Genomic DNA, 26,598 nt, shown 5'->3' with positions numbered 1-26,598 from the left:
GCCCACAATTTTTTTTAAAGGGGTTTTCCAGAATAATACTATTGATGAACTATTCTCAGGATAGGTCATCAATAGTTGATTAGCTGGAGTTCATTGCTAGGGATGCTGGGCGATCAGTTGGTCAGGCGCCCACTGTTGGTGTTGCTACACAGAAGCATAGGCGAAGCTGTTGCTATGACCCCTGTGTAGTGTCTGGCACTTGTAACAGCAGGTGCAGCTCCCAATGATTTTACGGAGACCCTCGCCAGCGCTTTTAACTGCAGGTTAACTACATAGGCGTCGGAGCAACAGCTTCCACTCCATACCCGTGTGTAGCGGCACAGACAGCAGGTACCAGATCAGCTGCTCGGCAGGGGTCCCAAGCAATAAACCCCAGCCGATCAACTATTGATGACCTATCCTGTGACTGGTATTTAGCTGGAAAGCCCCTTTAAAAGGAGTTTTACAAACTGATACCCTAGTAATAAAGAGCTTATACTCGCTGCTCCTAGTTTCCACTGTGCTGTTTTGCTTACAAGCTGCAGTCAGCCTGTGATGTCCCATAAACCTGCTGCTGCAGCCAATGACAGTGCAGTAATCATTGCTGCAGTTGCCAGTTTACGACACGACTCAAGCTGACTGCAGCCTGCAAACCTAATTCCAGTGAGAGGATCCAGAGCCACCGCAAATGGGGAACAAGAAATAAGGATGAGCTCATTATATTTACTCACTTGGGGACCTAGTTGTAGAAAAAAAAAATTATATATATTTTATAATCTTGGACGACCCATTTATACAAGACCGGACCATCCTTTCAGCTTTCTTGAGGGTGAACGGATTTCAAATAGCTTTTGAGTGAGTTATAATGCATGACCTCGGCCAACGGTAACCTTTTCATATCCAGTATCCAGCTTGCCATATTATACCTTAGGAATCAAAGTTTTTTTTTTATTCTACAAAACCCTTCCCATACGCTGCTCGCTGCCTCCGCAGTATTCACGTACACGGCGCTGAAAACACTGGATTGTCTGCATTATAAATAATAGCCCCAGAGGACTTTATAGAAGGCAGTGTGTGGGCGAGCTATACGCTTAAGCTTCTTTGAAATTCCCTGCCATTTTTAATAGAACAGGCTTTCCTGCTGTACAAAGCACTCATTAATTTTTACAGATCAAGGTATTTTTTGTGTGCGGAATATATTGAACAGACCATTTCTAAATCCTCTCTAGCTGAAAAACTTCCACTCTTGTAATGTGAGATAAACAAATTCAAACAACTTTGTGTTCCTGCGGATCAAGCGCCATAGCAGGTCGGCCAGCATGGAAGGGGTCAGCAAGCACTGAGGACACCGGAGGATGAATAATTTGCATGAGAACATTATGTGCCTGAGGAATTTTACCACTGCTATTCCTGGCACATTACTACAGTCCGGGTAGACCCAGCCTAACACTAATACACTATGACATGTAGCCAGAGTACAGCTGCAGCGGGCAGTGCCAGTCTAGCATAACAAATACCCACTATGCCACACCAACCTTCACCCTCAGCTTGAGCTGCACTCTAGAAGATCCCTGCCAAACAGGAGTTGAAGTGTACAGGAAACGCAAAACCACTGATCCCATGTACTGTATATAAAGCAATTTAATCTTTTTTTTTCTTCGTACAAATAGCATATTTACAATGTTCCTACACGCAACAATACAAAATTATAAAAAGGTGAATAAATAGGATTTCGTCGTCTTCTGGGAATCCAGCTGGTGTGTATGGACCACTTGTTGAGTTTCAGCTGCTGTGGAAACCCGTTTCGCTAGTATCCAAGTCATGTTCCTGCAACAGAGTGACAAGTAGAACTGTCATTTGAATCTAGGACAATAGAGCCATTATACTCGTAAGCCTAGGCCAATTAGAACATTACTAGAAGTGGACGAAAACACCAAAACAAATGGATTAGACAGTGATGATCCTCATAACACATACTGGGCATCGTTTAAGCGGTGTCTCAATTACTTGTATAGCTGATTAGTAGGGATTTAACACTGATGACCTATCCTAAAAATTAGTGTAAGGCCTACACAGCTTGGTAAAATGCATGTGTCCAAATTATGCCCGGATGGTCACATGATTTTGCAGGTAAACCATGCAGCTCTTCGCCACTGTAAATGGGTGTGGTAAGGCTGCGCGTGTCCAGCTGGTTTGTATGGTTTCGCTCTTAAGTGCCTTTTATACTGCCAATGACCGGACCTGAATGTTTATTTGCGTGAGGCAGATTCAGCGGAATGTATTTGTGGAGGCACATCCGTACGTGAAAATCTCACCAGTATAACGCGATACAGCAATACCTTGGATTTCAATAGATTCATTCAGACGAACGTGTTTTTTTCGTGCAAAATCTTTGTCCGAGAAAAGATAGGTCCTGCTTAGAGATGAGCGAACGTACTCGGATAAGCACTACTCGTCCGAGTAATGTGCTTTATCCGAGTACCGCTGTGCTCGTCTTGAAAGATTCGGGGAGCGCCGCTGCTGACAGGTGAGTTGCGGCGGGGAGCAGGGGAGAGCGGACGGGAGAGAAGGAGAGAAAGATCTCCCCTCCGTTCCTCCCGGCTCTCCCCTGCAGCTCCCCGCTTCGCGGCGCTCCCCGAATCTTTCAAGACGAGCACAGCGATACTCGGATAAAGCACATTACTCGGACGAGTAGTGCTTATCCGAGTACGTTCGCTCATCTCTAGTCCTGCTCTATCTTTGTCCGTGTTATGCAGGAAGCTGCCATAGACTGATATGGCAGCTCAAAAAAAGGGAGGGAGAAAGTTACCCTGCATACAACGCTGGGAAAAGACAACAGCTGGCCCTAATTAGGCATTTAATTGCCATTCTATTTCACAGGACGGGTGTAACACGCAAACGTGTGAACTGGCATTTCGATCGCAAAAAAAAAACAGATTGATCTGCTAGCACGGATGTATCAGCCTGCTTCCCGCCATCTCCTAACTCTGTTCATGCAAAAATATGTTCCGTACTGGCGAATGTATTTACGCATATGCTCGTCTGAACAAGCCCTTAAGGGCTGTGTGAAGGTGCCGCCAATCACCTGATAAGTGAGCAAATGCTCCTTTGTCATGTGAACACATCTTTCATACAACGTCAAAAATTATAGTCAGCAACACATCGGTCTGTGTAAAAACGATGAAACCGTACGGAGGACGAGCGATCACATGAACCATTGAAAGACCTTTTTCAGTGCAGCTTTAGTCTGGCATAAAGCATTACAGAGTATGGAGTAACTACTTGTACAGTGAGGTAGAGCAGCAGGTTTTAAGTCTGGTGCTTTTGAGCACTTTTTCCTCATTGATTTCATAGGCTAATACACAAAATTTGTAGGTTTGATTTTTTTTTTTTTTTACTCCTTTTAAGGCCTCATGTCCACGGGATAATTAATATTTAAAATCCGCAGCGTTTTTCCCGCACACGCGGATTCGCGCCCCATAGGGATGCATTGGACACCCGCAGGTAGTTAAATACCTGCGGATGTCATTTTTCCCTTCAGGCGCAGATCCACGTGCGGGAAAAAAAACAGCGACATGCTCCATTTTCGTGTGGGTCTCCCGCGGGGACGGCTCCCACAGGCTTCTATTGAGCCTATGGAAGCCATCCAGATCCGCGGAACACCCGTACCAGATTTAAAACTTACCTGTCCGGACGCTGCGGATCTTCCCTCCATCGCGGCCGGATCTTCTTTCTTCGGCCCGACGGATGTGCCCAGCACATGCGCGCGGCACGCTGCTGGCGTGCGGAGCGCATCCGCCGGGCCGAAGAAAGAAGATCCGGCCGCAACAGAGGGAAGATCCGCAGTGTCCGGACAGGTGAGTTTATTCTTATTTTCAGCCTCATGTCCCCGGGAAAGGAGGGACCCGCTGCGGGATTCTGCATGGAGAATTCGCGGCGGGCCTGATTTTCCCCATGGACATGAGGCCTCAAGACTAACTTCATACGGCCGAGGGAAAGAAAAAAAAAACGCACAAGATTTGTGCATTGCGAGACACACAAGTCTCGCACGAATATGAACCCTATTTTTTTGAATGGGAACATACACACAAGCAATTTTTTTTTCCCACATCACATCGCAGCATGTCCTATCTTTGGACATGCCCTCGCATCGCCCATTATTTTCAATGAGGTCGGTAAAGCATTGCACCACTGTTAGGTAAACGCAAGTGTGATGTGATGTGAGGTTTCCCACTGAAAACAATGGGAAACACTCTGTGATCCTCCGCCGTGGCTGTCATCCTCGCCGGAAAATCGCTACTTCCCTGAAGTGATGCGATGCGGTTTAACACAAAAACGCCTCACATCCACGAGGATATCTCATGTTGACTTTCATGGCCCAATATCGCACTGGCCCATGTGAAATCAGCCGAATACAAAACTTTCCTAAGAATATTTTCAACTTTCTGTTCCATTTTCTGTGATATTTAATGTCTTTTTCAATCACGCTCAGTATGTAAAATAGGCCTTAGAAGTACTTTTATGTTCTTTATACCTGATTAAGCTTCTTGAATTCAACAACTTGGAAAAAAATGTGCTGAAGAATGTGTTTGGCATCTTGTTCTTCCTTTGGTAAGCCTCCAGTTACCCCCAAGATATCGCCACACTTCCGTACATAGAACTCCAGGTCATCCTCAGTGCCTGCATGGAAGCAAGAAACAGCAAGCATAAAAATTCTATAAACTGTTGATGAATCTGCTAGGCTGAAAACTGTGCATAGTAAGACTCAGAAACCAGGCCCACTTTTCCTGAATCATTTATGTCTGTTTAAAGAAGTGGAAAGTGGGCGTTAAGCAACATACTATATTACATTATACACTTTTTGCAGAAAACTGGTTTAAATTCATTATCAAATCTGCCCTAATGTTTACCAAAATACAAACTAAAGACTATGCAAATGATATAAACCAAATGTACGGATGGGACACATTTTACCTCTATTGTATTAGCACAGTGCAGAAAGCTATTGTGCTCTAAACACAACAAAACCCATTGTAAAAGTGTAAAAAAAAAAAAAAAAAACCCTGATAGCATGCCACACTGGGATATCCCATTGCGTTAAGGCCCTTTAACACACAACGATGAATCGCTCAAAAGACATCTTCTGAGTGATAATCGTTGCTTGTAAACGTGCGCCCATCGTGCACTTTTCGTCCATCGCTGAGTGCAGCTCAGCTTGAAATCTGTTGTTCCTGATATGAGGGACCGCACGCCGAGTTCTCCGCAGACAGTGCTAATAACATTCTTTCAGCTGCTGTCCCACTGGAAAACAATAGTGATATATTTAGAGAACAGACCACCCGCTGTTCTCTAAATACATGCAAATGAGGCTAGTTAGCTACTAATAGGCTGATTAGCCCATTAGTAGCGAATGCAAAACGATCACTCAAAACTGTCAGTTTCTGATGAATTTTAAGCAATTATCTGTGTGTGTAAATAGGGTTTAAGCTAAAGAGTGAAGGCTCTTTTACACAGGACGATTAGCATTCAAAATCTCATCCAATTGAGAGAAAATTAATGATAATCATTCAAGGTAAACGCAACTAACGATCGAATGGCAAACGATAAATCATTTGCTATTTGTCCATTTTCTACAGGCATAAAAAACGTTGACTTTAGTTTAAATACTGATTGCTCAGTCGCTCTCATTGACTTATACAGTGAATGTGAATGACTGAACGATTTCTCATTTGGGTTTTTAAATGTATTTATTGAAAGCCAGGTTATGTATCACTTCTACACAATGAAGGCACAATAAAGCAATAATTTGTACAAATCATCGCATCGTCTCTTCTCCTATTTTAGTGACAATAACAGCTTCCCACTTATATCAAAGACTAATAACAAGGCAGGTGCCATCTGCTTTGAGGTCTCGTCTACGTCTGGCATGAGTCTGAGGAGATATGTAATGGACAATTTGGAAAAGGGGGTATCCAAATAAGACACCACTTTGATTTCCTAGTGATGGAGGTGACACCTGGAAATAACATAAGAAACAAGCATAAAGGAAAAACCAAAGGGAGGGAGGAAGAATAAGAAAGAATAAAGTAGGACGATAGAGAAAGTAGAAGAGGTGAGAAGGTATGATGTACCTATCAGAGGCAACCCACAAACCACACCCAATTGATTCGCATCATGAAGTAGAACCGTTAAATAACCAATTAGAGAAAAAGAACGAGCCTCTGAAGTCTGGACCACATAGAGAGGAACCCCTTCCAGGTCCTCGTTGAGGTCCGAGCATCTACGTTCTTCCATGTATCTCCGATAATTCAGAACCTCCATCCATACTATTCTCGGGTTAGCAATGCTTTGTTTCCAGTGCCTGGGAATGACCTATTGCATTAGCCGTTACAAAGCGACGTAGAATTACCTTTTAAAACTTAAAGATTGAGCCTCGGAACAAATATAAAAGTGCAATTTTAGGAGGGAAATCAATTGAGGATCTTCGCAACTTTCTGTAAACGATTTCTCGTTTGAACGAGCCAATGATGTATCTACCTGTATAAGCAGGCTGCCTGAGCGAACTCCGACATTGCTCACACGGTCTAAACTGATCCTAAAGGAACATTTACATGGGGCGGTCATTGCTCAAATTTTTCCCGAAAACAGTGAATTCAGGCGATAATCGTCCCATGTAGATGCGACCTCTGACACCGCATTGAGAAATTGCTCACTTGTCAGAGTTACTTGGTTTTTAGCAGAACTAAAGCGACCAGCGGGCCGTGTAAATAGGAGAGCCATTTAATGTTTGAGCAACTAGTGTTTACTGTGAATGAAGGCAGGCGGCTAAAATGATCCCTGGCCGCTCCACCTCCATTTACTTAAATGACTATCACATAAGCAATAGTCGGGTGGCAGTCCGTGGGATGGCTTCCGGGCACTTATGCACCACAGTCGTCCTGTGTACAGGTACCCCTACCCATCTATATGGCTACAAGGTAAAGGTATTAGTCTATAGAGTACTTACAACGATTTGTTATCTGTGCAAGACGTGATTTTTCAGAGGAGAAATTCTCGTCCAAATCAAACAGCTCAAGGGCCGGAGCAGGAGGTTCACGGAATGATGGAGGGAATACCTAGAGGAGGCAAAAAAAAAAGATGTATGTTTAAACTCCCCATTACAGTGTAGCTAAAGTCAAGATCCAGTTTGGAGCCGCTTTATAATATCTAAGATGAGCATCAGCATACAGTATATCTATAACAAGTGTCAGCACATTCATACAGCCCAATTCGGATTTTGTTTTTAAATTCTATACTGATCAGCCCCTGCCATTAAAAAAATAAAGAGAGGAGACTTTCAATAAAAACAAAATTATAATTATTTTGCACAGTTCCCCGCACTATTGACAAGATGAATACTAGAGAATTGTATTATTCCAGTCTTCTTATATAAAAATTAATGGGGGGGTGGAGGGGTTGTTTAAAGGGAACATATCACCTGGCCATGTCCTTTAACGCTATATGCCCTGTTAGTTCTAAATTATCTAGGAGGACACAATTGTGCCTAGTATATATAATATATATATATATATATATATATATATATATATATATATATATATACATATACACACATACATACACTAAAACAATCAGGTCCTGGTCACAGGTCTCTTACCTGGCCATATAATATACATTAGTGGGATAACAGGCTGGTCCTTGTGTCTGCAATCCAATAATCTAAGTGAAAAATCTGATGGCACTGTGTGCTCCGGCACATGATGCTATTAGCAGAATGGGGCTGTCACACTGTCAGCCGATCCTGTAGTATGGCAAGGAACCGAAATAACTAGTTCCCTGTCATAATGAACCCCAAACGTAGTGCTCTTACAGAGTACTGTGCTCCAAAATGTGGAAGATCTGCTTCCACACTCGGGCACTTGCTAGGGAATTCCGTGAGGTCAGTAATTACGTCACAAGGACTTCCTCTGCAGAATGGTGCACGGAGGCATGCAAAGAAGAAGGCGATGTGCATCCTTTCTGCATGTGTTTGCATACAGATCACTGGTAACAGTGGGTTAATTGGCTGTCACAAATGTATGTCTGTTTCTCAGTGATCTGTATGTGGGGAAAGCAGGAAACACATCGATAATTGGCTCCCTGCTAACTTGTGCCATTAAAAAAAATGAGAAACAAAAATAAGGTCAAATAGGCCCTCCCCACCAAGAAAAAAAAAATCTGTGCATCTCTCTAAAACCCTATTTTAGATATCCTGTATAACAGACAAGATTCTGCACTTGGATGTTTATGATCTACGGTATATACAGTGCCTAAAGCAAGATGGGGAGATACAGTTAAAGCAAAAATAGGGGGGGGGGGGGGGGGGTCGGCGCTATAGAGCTGCATCCAATATCAGACAACATGCAAATATTTGATACTGGTATGCAAGGGAGAATTAGAGAATTACATTGTGGGGTAAAGATTACTAAATTAAACATAACATGGGAAAGTGAGGAAACTGTATATATCTAAAAATTTATTTCTGACCATTTTTTCCTTAAAAAAGACCCACAATTAATTTTTTTTTTATATGAAAGCGCCATATGTCCTTTAAAACAAACAAACAAAAAAACCACAAAAATTTTTCAGCTTAGACTAATGTTGCTTTTACATGTGACGACTGTAAAGCATTCAAGCACCGGACAGTCGTCCCAACATCGTCGCTCCTGTGCTTTCACACAGGAGAGATAAATCGCTCACTGAATGGAGATGGAGTGTGTAGAAGGTCTCTTCCTGCAACCCACCTACAGAGTAAACAGGCAGTCCTTCATAGATGAAGGACTGCCTGTTCACCCCAGCCAACTATCAGGAAGTTTTTGTGCCTGCATAAACTGATCGACAAACGAGAACAGAAAATCATCATTTGTTTGCTTTAGTTGTTGGCCGTGTTTACACTGAATGATCGTTCTGTTTTTCCACAAACCTACAAATGATACTCGTTCTATGTAAAAGGGCCCTAAGTAACACGATTAAGGATAACTTTCTATAGTGCTTACCGCGGGCTCAAGAGCAGGGAGCGGAGCCTCAAATTGTGGCTGGATAAGCTGCAGCGTTTCATGCTTCACATTCAGTTCCTTATAAGCTCTGCAAAGTAACAATGTGGGAGATTAGAAACTAATGGTTGACAAAGAAGGGACAGGAAAACGGAGAGAGGTATAAAAGGAGAAGAGAATACAATAAGCAGCCTGACACATACTTGATGACTTTGGCTAGAGAAGAAGTATCCAGCTGATAGATGTTCATGTCAAACAAAGTAGTGAAATCCCGAGGATTTTCGTCTCCTTCCTGCAGGCAGACCCGCAGCTGCTGCGATAATTTTCTGGTGTCAGGGATCATGGTGTAATCTGAAATCTGGAAGCATGAGAAGTTTAAAGCAGGAACAACCAAGAAGACGACCACTGATGTGTTGCTGACAACCCCACAGGACTAAGCATGTTCTGACACACTTACCTCTGGAGCTTCAGCATCAATTTGGTTTAGCTGGATTTCACTAGTCGTGAGCCACTGCATGAGCACATCCTGTTGGTAAGAAGTTGGAAACATTACTGGGTGTGACGGTAGAAGTTGCTAAACTACATATACAGGGTGTCTGAAAAGCAAGTCCTACTTTAATAAATGCATTATTCTGCAACCAACATACATGAGAGGCAGTTTACTGATTGATGTAACTGTACAAGTAAAATCTGCAGGTTAGGTTGGGCAGTCGCTTCTGGTAGGTAGGCATGAACTTGAAGGTTAAAATGGGGTGGTGCACCATCCATCACACTCATGCTCAACCATGGCACGGGGATTCTCAGTTCAACTTCCCACAGACATGGATGAAACCTGGGATCCTAGTGTATTATACAAATCAGAAAACAGCTTCTCATGTACGCTAGTGGCTGAGCAATACATTTATTGAAGTGGGATTTCCTTTAAAGACATCCTGTATGAAGCTACCGAACCTTCCTAATAAAACTGATATGGAGGACCTGGACGGTGGAAGTTGTACTGAAAGCTGAAGTATTACAATGCATTGTATCAGCGACCAACAGCAATGTGTCAGTAAAAGTGTATCACTGTATTTGGCCAATAAGCCTCAGCAGTGTGTCCATTTACCTTCAGATATGATATGCTGCTATTTCTCTGTCTTGTCATGATGGCCAAAAGTGACAACAGTATGTCACCTTTGCTTTAGTCTCTCAGAAACTGATGGTAAATTTAATAATTGAACATGCCGATATTATACCATCAGTCTGAGAAGATCATCTGAAGTGGCTGTACCTCCTCTTGTCACGTTTGATTAAAAAAAAGTTGCCTGTCCTAAGGCCAATGTCTTTGAAGCAAGCAAAGAACAGAATTACTTGGCTCCTCTTCTAATTTCTCATTTACTGATATATATGGCCATATCAAAGGTTTGATGGAAATCCTCTTTAAATCAGACCCATTGTGTTAACGATAAATTGCACATTTATCTTTAACCCTAAACATAAATGTGCAATTGTTGTATTTTTACGTTCCCCCTATGAGAACAATGTATACATTTCTCAATACATTTTATATATGTGGAAATACTGCCACTAGAATACTACGACTTGTCCAAACAAACAAACAAATAAAAAAAACAAAAAAAAACACAACATATAGCTACACTGATGGAAAAACAAATAAATTATGGTTCTCTGTTAACCCTTTCCCTGCCATATTCTAAGTAGATCGCAGCAGGGAAAAGGTTCACAGAGGGAGGGAGGTCCCTCTGTGACTTCAGCCGCCTCTCGCGATGTGATCGCAGAGAGCCCGGCTGGTTGCTATGGCAACAGGACGCCAAATAATGGTGTCCTGTATTGCCATTGCCTCTGATTGCTGTATAAGCGATAAGGCATTACAGGAGAGAAGTCCTGTAATGCCTTATCACAGCGATCATCAGTGCTACAGTGCAAATCCCCAGAAAAAAAACAAAATCAAAATACTGTACAAAAAATAAAAAAATGCAACCCCCCTTTTTATGCTTTTTCTCATATTAGCATTAAAAAATTCCACATATTTGGTATGTGTATCCGTAAAAACCCGTACAATAAAATCGAACACGCTTTTTATCCTGCACGGCAAAAAGCGCAAAAAAAACGCTAAACTGAGGCAAAATGCTAATTTTTAGCATTTTGCCTCCCAAAAAACGCAATAAAAGTGATAAAAAAAACGTATATACCCCATAATGGTACCAATAAAATCTACAGCTTGTCTCACAAAAAATTAAGCCCTCAGAGCGCCGTACATGGAAAAATAAAAAAGTTACAGGACTTTGAATACAGCGATTTAGAAATTTTTTTTTCCAAAAAACGTTTTCAGAAAAGTGGAAAAACCTATGGCAAAAATTTACAGCAGAATTTATGCGTTTTCTCTCCCTACGATCATTAAAAAAAAATAAAACGTTTTAGGATATAGTCTATGTACCCAAAATTGGCACCAATAAAAACTACAGTTCGCCACGCAAATAACAAGCCCTTATACGGCCGTGTCAACGGAAAAATAAAAAAAAGTTATGGCTTTTGAAAAATGGAGATGAAAATCTACCAAAAATCGCTTGGTCCTCAACGCCAAGATAGGCCATGTCCTTAAAAGGTGTCCTCCAGGCCTTTTACTATTGATGACCTATCCTCAATAAATGCAATGGAGAGCAAGTGGTGTACTTTGGTCATTAGGGCAGTTGTGTCATCATCAAAGAACCTCTTTAACCCTTTAAAGGGGCTGCCCCAGACTTTTGATATTGATGACCCATCCTCAGACAGCACTGGAGGTAGACATAGATAGCCGTATTGAAGCCACCATATTTTCTACTGCATGCACAGCTCTATTGAAGTTAATAGGAGCAGCACCTATAGCACGAAACTGAGCTTCTACAATAGTATCTGCTTCCAGCGCTTTTCATATTGACAGATGGCCCAGCGATCAGCAGACCTCCACTGGTCAACTACTGATGACTTATTCAGAGAATAGGTCTTCAAAATCAATAGTCCTGGGCAACCACTTTAAAGGGTTAAAGAGGTTCTCTGATAACACCTGCCCTAATAGCCAAAGTTCACCACTTGCTCTCCATCACACATGAAAGCACCAATCCATATGAATACTAGGAATACTGTAGTTCTGTTGTATCACTTCCATATTCCCAAAGCGGTATGGACATTCCTGCATACAGTGAGTCTGGAAAGTCATCAGACCCTTTCCCTTTTTTTTTTCATTTTGTTATTATGTTGTGTCCTTGTGCAAAAAAAAACAAAAAAACTTTTTCCTATTTTTCTGCACTCAATACTCCATAATGAAGGGGGTCTGTGTGTTCATGTAATGACCCAATTCATGCAGGAAGCAGACAGCTCTGTTACCACTACAGTGGCCAGGCTTGGTATTGCAGACTAAGCTCTCACTCACTTCATTGCAAGAAGGGCCTACAATAGCAAGTCTTGGCTACACTGCAATGAGAATAGAGCCGTCTGCTTCCTGTAGAAATCAGCTCAGTGTGCAAGTACACAGGCCCAGTGAACATTTGATTGGCAGGGGCCCCTGGCAGTGGACTCCTGTCAATCTACTATTGGTGACCTATGCTGCTGATAAGCCATCAATAGTTTACAACTGGAAAACCACTTTAAGACTTATGGAGGCCACTGTGTTCTTGGGAACTTTCAGTGCAGATTTTTTTTTATAGACTTCTCCTGATCTGTGCCTCCACACAATCCTGTCTCTGAGCTCTACGGGCAGTTCTTTCCTCCTCATGGCTTGGTTTTGGCTCTGATATGCATTGTGAGCTGCGATACCCTATATAGACAGGGATATGTCTTTTAAAATTATGTCCAATCAGCTGAATTTACCACAGGTGGACTCCACTTTCAAGGTGTCATATCAAAGGGTCTGAATACTTATGCAAAATGTTAAATGTTTAAATGTTTTTTTTTAAAAATGTACAAATATTTCTATCATTTTTCCATATTGCCAGAAGCAAACAACTCTATACATTTTGCAGTGGTCTGCTTTGGTATTGCAGGCTGAGTCCCCTTCACTTCAAATGAAACTCAGCCTGCAATACCATCATTGCCCAATGTACAATGTACGGAACGGTCTGCTTTTGGCATCACAGCAGCTCCTTACAGTAGAAGAGTGCCCCCCCCCCCCCTCCCACGTCAATGTGCTAGTAATGACCTATCTCGAGGCTAGGTTATCAATAGTTAGAAGCGAGACAACCCCTTTGTCTTCCGTGTCTCACAAAAGCTCAAAAAGAAGGTTATTTGATTTGTGCTATGGTAACATATAATGAAAAATCAGAAATCTCACCAGAATCTTTGCATTTTCTTCTTTATCCAGGTACTGATCATTAAACATGTGAGATGAGCCCACCACAGCCAGTTTCCCTCCATGTGACTGAAAGGATAAAAGGTGAGATAAATGAGCTTGTGTCTATGTAAAAGGCCAGATAAAATGAGTTACTCAGGCTGACATTCAGGCACAAACGCTCGTTTGTCCGATTGTTAACCCGCGCAAAACTGTCAGCCCTAAGGGGTTTTATAGAGAAAGAGAATGATTTTCCCCTTACACAATTCTTTAAATATTGAAAAACATTTAAAAAAAACTTTATATGATTGGTATTGTCAGATCCATAAAAACCTGCACTATAAAACATTACACTATTTATCCAGTACAGTAAATTTCATTAAAAAAAGCTAAATAAATTAAATACAACAATATAGCAGTTTTCTGTTCAACATTTTTTGCCAAAACATGAATAAACAGTTATCAAAAATCTTATAGTTGTAGTGTTTTTGGTCATAAAAAAAAATATTAAAATTGTGGCATTTTTTCACAGAGACTCTGCATGTGAAACCAGACTGATAATGTACTTTCAGAATTTATTTAGATCCTTATGTAAAACCGCAAGTCAGCAAACAGTAGCCACAATCCGTAGACATGGCAAAGCACAATATAGAGCTGGCATTCCAGTGCCATCTATGGACATCCTCCACTCATTTACCTTGGTATGGTAGAACGCCATGACTGGTCTGTTCAGCGGAAAACACACTGACCCTGTAGACAAAACAGCCACTGCTGGCTTCATAACGTTAAGTGTGGCACCAAAAGGGTAAACGAATGTCAGGCCCCTGTAAATGAAGGAGAGGAACATAAGTAGAGGGTAAGTAGCATTGTGACCATCATGGTACAGAACCGAAATTTACATAGACAGAAGGAGGTGTGCTCTGTTCATTTCATTTCCATACTTCTATGTCGGTGAAGAACAGCATTGTACACAGGTTTAATGAAGATTAACTCAGATGGGCATATGTACCATAGAGGGAAACATCCCGTTTGGTACTGGGTATTGAGAACATATGCAGGATCTTCATTCAAATAGGAACTGCTTTGTTAGCAAACAAGGAGGTGGAGAACTGTCTCAAGGATCATTTAAAGGGCATGGAATGGAAACTAAACACTAGGTCCTCCGGTCCTGGATGGCAAAACTGGACACCAAAATGGGTGTTTGAGTTTTTGCTATGCGGCACCCATCTCTTTCATGTATGCCATGCACATATCATATCTCATTTTACGTCACTTTTCAGATACATTCCAATTGTTCTTTCTTTCAAGAACCTACTGTGAATTGTTCCCTTCACCCTCATCATCAGTTACTGCCGAGACGTTCTTTCCAGCCGCTCTAATGATCTCCCTGTGGAAAGAAATGACAAAAAACACCAGTGATTTATCCTATAAAACACAATAGACACATGTTTATCAGTCTTAAGTGAGATCAGCGCTCATCTATTGGGCCTTTACACGGGCTGATTCAGAGTCGCATAAACAAGTTGATCAGCCGACAAATGAGTATTTGCCCATTTGCCCTTTTACACAGCTTCACGATCAAACAAAAAAACATTCTTGCCCAATTAAGGGGACCTTGAAAAAAGGCCCTTTAGTGTTACTGTACTAAAACTGCATTAAGAACTACACTTCCCAGTTGCAAATCACCAAGAATGCCATCTGCATTGCATTGCTGATCCCATGTTTGTTTATGATCTGCAAAGTTGTGGTTTCCATATACAACAAAAAAAAACAAAAAAAAAAAAACAACACACATTTGCACACTCACATACACTTAAAACTCCATTTACACTAAAAAGATGATCGCTCAGATGACAGTTTGAGTGACAGTTTTGAGCCATCATCTTTACATAGTCTATAGTAGCTAATTAGCTACTAACGAGCTATGCAGCTATCCCTCGGCGAACAATACAGCTGTTTTGCATAAGCAAACAGCTGCATTGTTCTCTGCTCTTACAGCTTGCATCCCGTTGTGAACTACCAGCGGGACATGGGCTGTAAGAATCTTATTGTGCTGCCAACTGCGATAACCGTCTTCACCGCCAATAAGAGTTCATTGCTCAATTCTAGAAAACTAGAATTGAGAAAGCAATGAATAGTGCACGTAACTGCACGATATCCGTGCATTTAGACGCAACAGTTATCACTCAAAAGATGGCTTTGAGCGAATTTTGAGCAAGAATCGTTATGTCTAAATGGACCTTAACTCATCTCTGTCCAGCAATCTGGAACTGGTTCTTTTTAGTGTCTCTTACCACAATTACTAGCCACGACTACCTGCCTCCCTAGCATATTCCCATCTTGAGTACACTTTATACCTGTGCTTGTACAGATTGCATCTGGATATCTATCTCCTCAGGTGTCATATAGTACCTCTGGAAGGCTCTTTTCATGTTATTTGTTTCCTGGTACCAGTATTTTTGATGATAATCATGTAAACTGCATGGTCTGTTCTCACAATCAAAAGTACTGGAATCCCTTCAAGGGAAACTGACCGACCACATTATAAGCCAAGGGGATCTGCAACTGGTTTGAAACAGCTATCCCAGCCCTGTAATGAACAGCAAAGATGGTGCTGGCGTGTCCTCATACAGGGTTGCTTCATCGTCCAACCAGTTCTACTTTCAGTATCGTGATCCTTGTTCTTCTTAACTTGCACTCTCTAAATGTCACTACAACTGTCATCTAGTGTGTACTTGGGATTTCCCTATACTTTGCAAAGTCCTGTAGTATATGTAAATGCTAAATAAAAGCATATTAACCTACTGTAATTACACCATTTACAAAATGCTATAATCGCACTATTATTAAAGTGCCCTTGGAAGCAACATTTTGGTTACCTTAATCATTAGAAACGTCTAAGAAAATCTGTTCATAGTTCCTGATCACTTGCATAATTATGTTACAAGGGTTTTCCCACTAATAATAAAAACGATCGTTTATATTATATCAGTCGCTCATTGATTTCCGTTTTAGGTTATTCTCTGACCAGTGGTTCAGGTTTTAGTTCTGCTGGTCGTTACGTTACCAGCGGTTACGTCCACCACCAGGTCTTAAATAGATGGGCACATAATCACAGATTACTTTTTCTCTCTCCATCCGGTCCTTGCATAGCACTAGGTAGTGTACAGTAACTGGTCTTCTCTATGCTTTGCCATCACATGTGCTGTAGTAGTGTCACTGCCTGCACAGTGCTCAACGTAGAGGCACTCGGCGCATGGATACTGTTACATGGGGAGACTAACATCGCTCCTGTGCTTTCATACAGGCGCGACAGTCATTCAGTGAATGGAGGGAGAGTGCACTGGAGGTCTATTCCGGCCACCTTCATTTATAGTGATCAGGCAGTCGTTCACAGATCTCATAAAGCCTGTTTACACAGAGAGAAGTCGCTCCGTAGTTGCTTCATTTCATTGAACAGAAACAAAGCGACTAATGAGCGATTTCTTGCTCAGTACCATTTCGGGTCCCGCTTTCACACCGGACGACTATCACCGGAAACTGCTAATTTGAGCACCTTTCCAGCCAATAGTTTACCTGTGTAGAAGTACCCTAAGGCTACATTCTGGCCCTATATCACGTTTGTTAACATGCGTTTTATCCGCTGATGCAAAGTGTTTTTCATGCAAAAATGCCTCACATCACTTCTGGAAAATTGAGATCCTCTGGCGCTTGTTTCACGCTCGATGGAGAATTGGCAGGCATTTCCCATTGATTTCAGTGGAAAACACCACATCGCACTCGTGTGCCCATCTAATGACATGTGATATGTTTGACTGTCCCATTGAAGACAATGGGTTATGCGTTCCAAAGGGGAGTGAAAAAAAATAGGACATGCAGCGATTGCTGTGAAGGAAAAAAAAACAAAAAACGCTCATATGTCCAAAAGACTGGGGTTCATATTCATGCGAATTTTATTCTCGTGTGAACATAGCAAAAGGGGATTTTCGGCAAAATCATTGTGGATTTTCCTTTCCATGCTTCTGGTATCATATCTATGCAGTAAGCTTGGTTCTTCATCGCATCTATGCAGCAGACAGAGTTTTGCTATCTGTGTAGTGAGTGTAAGATCATTTTATATCTGAACACTGGTGGAGGGCTCAAACCTTCATACAGTATAAGGCCTATGGACGTCTTAATCCTCCCCTTGCTCCATATGCAGCAGCACCGAGGAGTTCCTGTTTTTAACGATCACTGTGCTATGTGACGGCAGTGTCTTCATCATCCTAGACCAGGAACTGGCAGCAGTAGTTTTCCTACTACTAGACATGGCAAATATTCTCGTTGTAAATGACCTCAACACAATGGAGCACCTTTTTGGTCTCTTGTCACACTGTGCGATGATGCATGCAATCCTCCTCTCTGGATCTCCAAAATGAGACTAACATAAGGTAATGATAATGAAGGTAGCACCCAACACTGTAAGCAGAAATTTGACTGCAGAGTTTCAAAGTCTGCATTCATTCTTCAGGTTGGACTAGTGATATATGAATAGTTCACGTGGAACTAGAAGAGTTTAGCCTGAGGTTAAGCCGCTTCGCTAGAAATATGTCTTGGGTGTGAGCCTTAAATACACAATCAAGGGTCATGCTACAAATGACTAAGCTTGCTTTATCACTCTTGGCTGGCAAAGTACTAAACTATTAACAAACACCCTTCATATTTGTTGCTGATTGCATACAGCCAAGTGTTTATAATCCGTGGACTTACCGGTTCAGTACTCCATTGGAAATAAGCGCCTCCTTGGGGTGAAAGTATTTGTAGTAAACATTTCTTACAACAGCATCTTCAATGTTAAATGGAAACATAAAGGAAATATGAAGGAAACATGTAATAAAATAGATTCTTCCTCAAAGTCATAGTAAAAAAGAAAAAAAAACAAAAAAAAGCCAAAAAACACATTTTTAAATGCGTATTAGTCCTTAGGGCTCAGGAAAATATCCTTTGTAGAGTAAACTTGCTACTTCTGCAGCCTCCTATATGATATGCTCCTACTGTTATGATCCACAGCCGCCATCTTGCCTCATCTCTCCGCTGTTGGTGCATGCTAGCCTGAAGGTGCTATTTACTTGTGCTGACTTCCTGGTTTCTGACTCTGGCTATACCTGACTTTGCGGCTTTCTCCACTACTGACTTCAGCTTGTTATATTCACCAATTCTCCTGTCTGCCCATGATTCCTGGCCTGTTTGTAGCGTGCTGAACCCGTTCTATGTGCCTTGACCTCTGGCTTGCCTCTTGTTTTGAGGTTACACTACCTGCCCCGGCACTAGGAACCGCACAGCGAAGCCCAGATCCTAACTAGAGGGGTGAAAGGGTGAAACCCGTTCCTCGGGTATCGTCCCTAGATATGCCTCAAATCCAAACCAGTGTGTGCACAACAGATCCACATCCACTGATCCTGGCAACTACTATATATTATTGGATGTGTAATCCACCTAGGATTATATTAACTATTTGTTAACATTGGGGATTTTGGGTCATTAAAAGGTCTCAGCTCAACAGCAATTACACTTTTGAAACCAAGAGTCTACTACGGACACAGTGCATTTACTCCCGTCGCTGTGCGACCTCCGAAACCCATACCTGCAAAGCTAATTATCATGTATGGTATCCACTTGTAGATAAATTTATACTATGAAACATGGCGGCCATAGCTTCTCTATTGAAGTTTCTCCCAGGGAAATATGGCCGAAATGTTAAATTGGATTTCCATCTGGGAGATCTGCACTTTTACTTAGCCAGTCTTCGATGAGGTCATGAGGAGGACGGTGGAGGTGGGACCCCGGGGGACTTTAAAACTAAAGGGGATCTTTCCCCCATTGACGGACCTAGGAGTTGCATCTAAATGCAGGACTGTCCACCTTTCCGTGCGCTCCTTCCCCAAAACAATTTGGGCTCATGCCCACGGACGGAGCGGGAGTACCACGTTTAAAAACGCTAGTGCCCGCGAGTGATCGCGTAATTCTGCCGCGGAAATCCCAAGGTCTCCATTAATTATATTAATGGAGACCTCCCACTGCGGAAAAACGTGGTGAATTAGAACATGCTGCAGTTTTTTTACCGTGGCGGAAATCTGCGAAAGAATCACGCATGTGAGGACTGAGCTATTAAGTTTAATAAAACCTAATAGCTGCGTTATTCCGCCGAGGGGAACGCGGCAGAAATCAGTCCATGGGCATTTGCCCTTTGACACAACTTCATAGGCTAGCATTTTCTTATATTTCTTTCATTTTTGTTTTCATATTGTTTTGTGTGTATTTGTATGCTTCTTACCGTTTTGTAAATATCTCCTTTTGTATATTTTTTTTATCAACGCACTGCTAACTAGAGATGAGCGAGCATACTCGCTAAGGCAAACTACTCGAGCGAGTAATGCCTTATTCGAGTACCTGCTCGCTCGTCTCTAAAGATTCGGCTCCCGGCGCGGGTGAGAGGTGAGTTGCAGCGGTGAGCAGGGAGAAGCGGGGGAAGGGGGGGGGGGGAGAGAGGGAGAGAGATATCTCCCCTCCGTTCCTCCCCGCCCCCCGGCCGTCACCCGAATCTTTAGAGACGAGCGGGCAGGTACTCGAATAAGGCACTACTCGCTTTGTAGTTTGCCTTAACGAGTATGCTCGCTCATCTCTACTACTAACCCTTTTTAGAATAAAGCTTTAAACTTTATTTAGTAGTCCTTGGACGCTTTAAGCAATCCATAACCCCGAAGTGTGTTGTGTGTTGGCTGGTAGAAATCGAGGTGTCTGACACGGTGAGTGGTCGCAGTGAAGTGTGTTGGGGCATGATAGGCTGTGCAGGGTACGATTTGGGCTCCAACTTGCATAAGTGCAGGATCTGGGGAGCTGAAAATAAGTGGAACCTGCGGTCTGCCCCTGGGTGTTGTACGTCACAGACTGGTGACTATTGGCCCCGTAAACCCTCTTACTGTGTTACCCTTGTAGTAAAAGAGTGAATTCTTACCAGTATTTACCATTATGCCATATTCCTCTAGCAAAAAGTTGATATTGGTATCATATTTGGCCTCTCCTCCCTCTCCCAGCATCACTAAGATGTCACCACCTTTCTCCAGAAACTGCTTCAACGCTTCAAACTGTGGAATAAGATATAATGGGTGAGTTGATATTAGATTTCTGAGCCATAAATAGTGTATTGCATTCCTAAAAAAATCCTCTGGCATCAACAACTCTTATTTTCAGGAAAACTACCCATCTTACCACTATTGTGTTAAAGTGAACCTGTTACCGGGTTCATGCTGCCCGAACCATGGGCAGCATGAACCCTGGACAGATAAGCCCATTCGGCCTATTAAGTTTTATTCTGAAACGCTGCTGTGTTTCAGAAAAAACGTGCTTAGAAGTACCAGGCCCTCCCCACCCATGTCATCAAGACTGACAGTCCTCTCCCTTAACACAAGCAGAGAGAGGACTGTCAGTCTTCCCGCTACAGGCCAGGAAAACCTGGTGCAGCAGCAGCATTTCAGAATAAAACATACATGGGCCTAATAGCCAGGCAACATCAACCTGGTGACAGATTCCCCTTGGGCTCCTTTTAGAAGACACAATCTCGTTTGCATGGGTGAACGAACTGATGACATCATCACCAGCTCGTTCGCTCTCGTGCAGCCTGTTTAGACAGGTAGATTCATCGTTGACTTGTTCAACCAGAATCGCTCACTTTTCGTTCAGTGTTTCACATTCACTATGTGAAACACTGAACAAGAAGTGTTTAAATGGAATGTCAAATGAACGAGCCAACGTTGGTTTCTATGACTATAGAAACGGAACGATTCTCGTTTGTCATTGGCTTGCGTTTAGACTGAACAATTATCGTTCATTTACATTCGATTGAACAATTTTTAAAACCCTAATCATTCTCTCTAAAAGCACCTTTAAGGTGACATTGTTCTTTACAGATGATAAATTGACATGCAGCTAGTGAGAGCGCATGTAGGCCTGCTTACAGTGACCGCTTCAGTACTCCATAAAGCTCACCTCAGCCGCTGTGAATTTCTCCCTGGGTCCCGCAGTGAGCCACAGCCTGACACCTGACAACTTCTCAGGTGTAATATCTTCTTTCAAACTAAAAGGAAGAAAAAAAGAGAAGAAGTTGCAGAAAATAGCTAAAATAGTAACACCTCAGATAGAAACTGTGAGACTTGACTAGACTCTTGGATTACATATTTTTCATACTGCTAGGCCACCAGCTTTGAAACCTGCAAACTATCCTAAGGTATTGATTAGGTACAATAGTGATCAGGCTCATAGACTATACCATCACTAGGTTATTGGTGGCGATCTGAACACTGAGACACCCACAAATGTAAAGTAAAAGAAGTCACTGCATTCAGTGGAGCACTGTGGCCTTAGGGCTTTTACCAAACCCAGTGTTGTCTATCAGCCATACACCTTGTCTGGTAGTGCAGCTCTGTCTCACTTGGGTGAATGCAGCAGAGTTACAATTAATAACCAGAGAGCGCAGAAGACCTCTAGTTTGGAAAATCAATAGACTCCCACATATTCATGGCATATCCTATCAATATACCAATCAATCACTATTGATATCAGCCCTCTAAGTGAGGCATATGGATATCATAGAGGGAGATACTCTTCTAGATGGGAGCCACCAGATAGAATGGCTCCTGCGCTGACCGACTCCACATGGTCATAAGATACATGGTGGCTCATTCATTTGTCATAAGATACCATATTTTCCCTTTTAAAATTCCCAGTAATCAACTGATTGGCGCTTTATTCTAAGAGGGGGATGCCCAGATGGGACACGTCATGGTTGCAAATTATCTTTAAATTTTCCACTTGTCACCTCTGAATTTTCCAGTTGGTCCTGAGCCTTTTCTGTAGAGACTTGTACCCTCCGCTCTCATTTTTTGATACATTAAACAATACGGTATTTCGATTCTCCTGATCAGACGCAACCTAAAAACAAGAAATAAAAAGGGAATAATTAAAATTGATAAAGTAGAGACTGGCAGAACTAGAAGATATAACAAGGAAGGGGGACGCTGTCAAACATAAGAGACCGTGCATACTAACGTATTGGATGAAGAACAATAGGGAGATTCATCAGGCTAAAACAGGAGTATTAAAGTTGCAAAATTCAGCAAAGTCCTCATTGTGGAAAAATGTTGCTACTTTTTGCTTTCTACACCCGCCCACGGCCCCCCGTGTAACTTATACCAGAGATCTACTCCAGCTCGTCGTGACAAGCAGTCTATGCTGGCCGCCTGAACCTCTGAGATGAGTAAAACAATAAACATCATTAGATATAGGATTATATGATATCCTACCAAAGGTATTTGGCCCCCCCATCAGAGGAATGGATCATGTCTAGAGATGAGCGAGCATACTCGGTAAGGCCATATACGAGAGAGAGCATGGCCTTTTTCGAGTACCTGCTGACTCGTCCCTTAAGATTCAGAGGGGCCGTGTGGGTGAGCAGGGGTTGCAGAGGGGATCGGGAGAGAGAGGGAGGGAGGGATCTCTCTCACTCTCCTGCCCCTCGCTGCCTCATGCCGCCCCTGACCCCCGCAGCCCCCCCCCCCCCCCCCCCGAATCTTCAGTGACGAGCCAGGAGGTACTCGAAAAAGGCGATGCTCTCTCTCATATATCGCCTTACCGAGTATGCTCGCTCATATCTAATCATGTTGTATTAGCTTGTCACATGTCCTAAACTAGGCTGCATAAGATCTAGACACTTGGAGGTGTCAGCCATAGTTTGTAATAGGAACTGCACGCTATTGGATACATGCAAGGGCGTAACTATAGGGCATGCGGTTACACCCGGGCCCAGGAGACTAACGCTGGGTTCACATGGGACGGATTTGCCGTAGAAATTCGGTGCGGCAAATCCGCCCGTGGCTCCTAATCCCGGGATTACCCAGCCATGTGGACAAGATTCTCAACCACACTGGGCAGCCAATCCGTTCCGGAAAAGCCGGGCGGAACCAGCGATGTGGCGCAGAATTGACAGCCGCAGCATGTCAATTTTTTTTTTTCCCGCTGTGGCCTCACTCCTCTCTATGGGGAGAGAAAGCTGTAATGGAATGCCGGCAGCCAAACCACACCAAAACCCGCGGCAAAATGCCGCGGGTTTAGAAGCTCAGGCTCTCCTGCGGAAATCTCGCAGCTTTTTGGTGTGGCCAAGCCGCGAGATTTCTGCGGGATTTCCATCCTGTGGCAACCTGGCCTTAAGGGGCCCACAAGGCCATTTTTCTCCATGTAGCCCAGTACTATGAATAAAGCATTATAGTTGGGGCCCCTGCTACAGGTTTTTGCATTGGGGCCCAGAAACGTCAAGTCACGACTCTGGATACATGGGTTATGGCGCTGTGCACAAGCTGTCCATCACCAAGTACACTGCATAGGCCCATCTACAATGGCGCAAGGGCAATTAAGCAATGGAAGAACGTTCTATTCACTGACAAATCATACTTCATGTCAGATGGACGTACGAGGGTGTGGAGGCCGTCTGGGGAACACCGGCTGTCTGAGCGTGTTGTGCCAGAAGTTAAGTAAGACGGAGGTCTCAGTCCATTGGTTGTAGTGGCAAGAACCATGAACACGGAGGTATAACTGGACATTCTAGACTATAATGTGCTGCTGACAATGTGGTAATACTCTGGGAATGGTCGGCCATACTTCCAACAAGACAACGTGCCTTGTCACAAATCCAACACTGTTTATGTTGGTTTGAGGATATGGATGTTCCATGATTGGACTGGCCTGCAGAGTCCCAATATGAACTGTACTGAACATCTTTGGAACGTCATGTCAAGAAATATGAACAGCATCCATCTGCTTTGAGAAGAACTCACCAAATGTTTGCAGGATGGATGGAGGGAAGTACCATCTGAAGTGTATCAGATGTTAATAAAAGTATGCAACGCAGAGTATGTGATGTCATTAGCCCCACGAAGTATTAACCTAAGGAAATAGATACTATTGATTCTTGTTCTGATGTCCAATTACTGTTAGGGCTCCTGGCGATAGCGATATCGCTGCGAGAAAATCGCAATGTTAAAATTGCATCGCAACGCTGCAAAAATCGCAAGCTTTTGTGTTGCAATGCGAGAATCTGTTTTGCCATTGCACTGTATGGGCGACAGAAAAATGCAAATCGCTGAAACAATCCTCCTGCTGCGATTGTTAATCCTCGCCTCGCAGCTTCCCCTTAAACATCGCTAGTGGAAAGGTTGTCACTCTCGCAACGCACTGAAAACGTGCGATTACCTCGCCGGTGGAAAGGAGCCCTTCGTAGGATAGTACATTTCTATTTGTGACATTTCCCCCTCTCAGAAAAAAGGCCGGCGTCACACATATGTAAGCGCAACTGCACTCGCCTTGGGAGGCCGCCCGACCCGCAGTCCATACTCTATTAAAATTGCGTATAGGCTGCAAATACCCGCAGGAAATATAAACATTGAAAAAAACCCAAACTGTCCTGCACATGACCAACGGCGAGCCGCGGCGGGCATCCGCAATACGGAATATTCAACATGATCGGCCATGCTTACAGCCGGAATCCGCTGCCGGCCTTCCGCGTTTGAAATCTGGTCCGTTCGTTTGAGCTCGGCTTTAGCGTAACGTGTTTGCGCTATGAACGGGGATTTTTTTGAGCGCATATCGGCGACTTTTATTGCACTTTTTTCGCCCACAGAGCATGATGATTTGCGCGCGGCGAACGCACCAATTGAAATGGCTAATTACTTGCAGACGTGTTCTTTTTGCCTGTGCAATTATGTAATGTTTCGCGCACCTCTCTGCGTACTGCGTGCGTATCGGAGTATACCCCGTTGCTTTCTATGGGGCACAAATACACAGAGCAGGTTTTTTGGGGGGTTTTTTACGCGGCCGAAATGCGCACAGAAAATACGCGCATGTGAAGGAATCCATTGAAACCAATGAGCTCCATTCACCACGTATTGCGCGCAGATACGTCCGCGTGAAGCTGGCCTTGGGGCAGGCTAACAAGCATATGCGTAGAACGTATTTTACCGCTGTTAGCTGGCGTTTCGCTACGTATGGCAGCGATTCTGGACTGCCCATAAAGCGGATTTCGTTCACGCCGTCAGACACAGCCCTCCTGTTTTCCTTTTTTTTCCGTTTCCCGCTCTATCGCTTAGCGACGGTGCGTATAAACGCTGCGCAATGTCATTGTGTATGTACAGCCGTTATTACGCTCCCATAGACAATAATAGGAGTTTATCACGCAGTACTCATATGATATGATATAAAACCACCGATCCCCTACAAGCGGCACATATTGTAACGACTTGTAACTACTCAGTGCCGCAGACTAGCAGCAGGGCTGTATCAGGGCATGCTGGGACTTGTAGTGTGCAGCGGGTGTATGGAACATAACACAAGGGTTGTACTTGTATCATGCCCCCGTTATTACCTCCCGGCAGGACAGCACTGGACACCCAGGAGCCCCCGGTAACGTTACCTGTTTGCTGACAACCATCTTCCCACCGGCGCCTCCTCGCTGCATTACAGGTAACCAGGAGCCGCTGCCTAGCAACAGTCCGCCGTCACGTGACGTGGGCCTGCGCTCCCCGAGCCGCTGTGTGAAGCCGTTCTCCCGCCAGAGCGTCGTCCGGAGGGTCCGGGGTGAGGATGGAGCTGCACGGATACAACAGGCCTGACGGCACCGAGGGGGGATAGGATAAAACCCACCCCCGGGCCTCAGGAGTATCAGGCTCGAGTAGCCATATTAGTGGTGGCAAGCTCAGAGTTCCCAGCATGCTCTGCGTTCCTCCCCAGCAGCAACGATGAGGTGAATGTAATGCAAAAAAAGCGTGTAAACTGCGCAGAAAAACCAAGTGCCGCGCCTCAGGAGGCAGGCGCCATTTACACGGGACGATTATCGCGCAAAATACAGCAAGCGAGCAAATGTGAGCGCTAATCGTGCGTGTAAATGCACAGAAATGGCTGACTACGCGCAGTCCGTTATCACTGACGCTCAGCATAAGAGCTAGCAGGCTTCTCGTTCAGTGTAAGTGATCAGCGCTTCACGTAGAAGGTGATGCGCTGAGTGAGGAGCCCGCCATCCAGCGGGGAAGTCGTGTAAACGCTCTGCACGAGCCCCGACAACCTTAGCAGTGAAATCAGCATTCGCGGAGTCGTTCACTTGACGGTCCGCGGAAGAGGCCATAAGGGCCCTTTTAGACAAGCCGGTATATCGTCTGCTCGAGCGATCAACGTTCGCCCAAGCAGCCTGTTCATACAGCGTCG

General features: G+C 43.6%; 1 protein-coding gene across 1 annotated transcript; it reads right to left on the bottom strand.

The window, feature by feature from the left end:
* Positions 1-1,602: 1,602 nt before the first annotated feature.
* Positions 1,603-26,082, bottom strand: IFT52 (intraflagellar transport 52). Its single transcript, XM_066586330.1, has 14 exons — positions 25,811-26,082; positions 22,169-22,281; positions 21,340-21,427; positions 20,309-20,438; positions 18,064-18,139; positions 14,630-14,701; positions 14,012-14,138; positions 13,318-13,404; positions 9,469-9,537; positions 9,215-9,369; positions 9,015-9,102; positions 6,986-7,094; positions 4,514-4,659; positions 1,603-1,806 (listed from the first exon to the last, which is right to left on the bottom strand). The coding sequence occupies exons 1-14, from the start codon at positions 25,853-25,855 to the stop codon at positions 1,762-1,764; spliced, it is 1,350 nt and encodes a 449-aa protein (XP_066442427.1). The 5' UTR covers positions 25,856-26,082; the 3' UTR covers positions 1,603-1,761.
* Between the last annotated feature and the right edge of the window lie 516 nt (positions 26,083-26,598).

This window comes from Eleutherodactylus coqui, chromosome 13, assembly GCF_035609145.1.
Source record: "Eleutherodactylus coqui strain aEleCoq1 chromosome 13, aEleCoq1.hap1, whole genome shotgun sequence".
NCBI lineage: Eukaryota > Metazoa > Chordata > Amphibia > Anura > Eleutherodactylidae > Eleutherodactylus > Eleutherodactylus coqui.
Note: the sequence above shows the minus strand (reverse complement) of the source record. Positions and strands in the feature narration are given on the sequence as shown.

Coding starts and splice junctions, on each gene's coding strand:
- IFT52 (XM_066586330.1), bottom strand. CDS start 25,855: ATGCAGCGAGGAGGCGCCGGTGGGAAGATGGTTGTCAGCAAACAG. Junction 18,140..20,308: donor TGGCATAATGGTAAATACTG/GTAAGAATTCAC, acceptor TTAACATTGAAG/ATGCTGTTGTAAGAAATGTT. Junction 4,660..6,985: donor TGCACAGATAACAAATCGTT/GTAAGTACTCTA, acceptor GCTTCCATGCAG/GCACTGAGGATGACCTGGAG.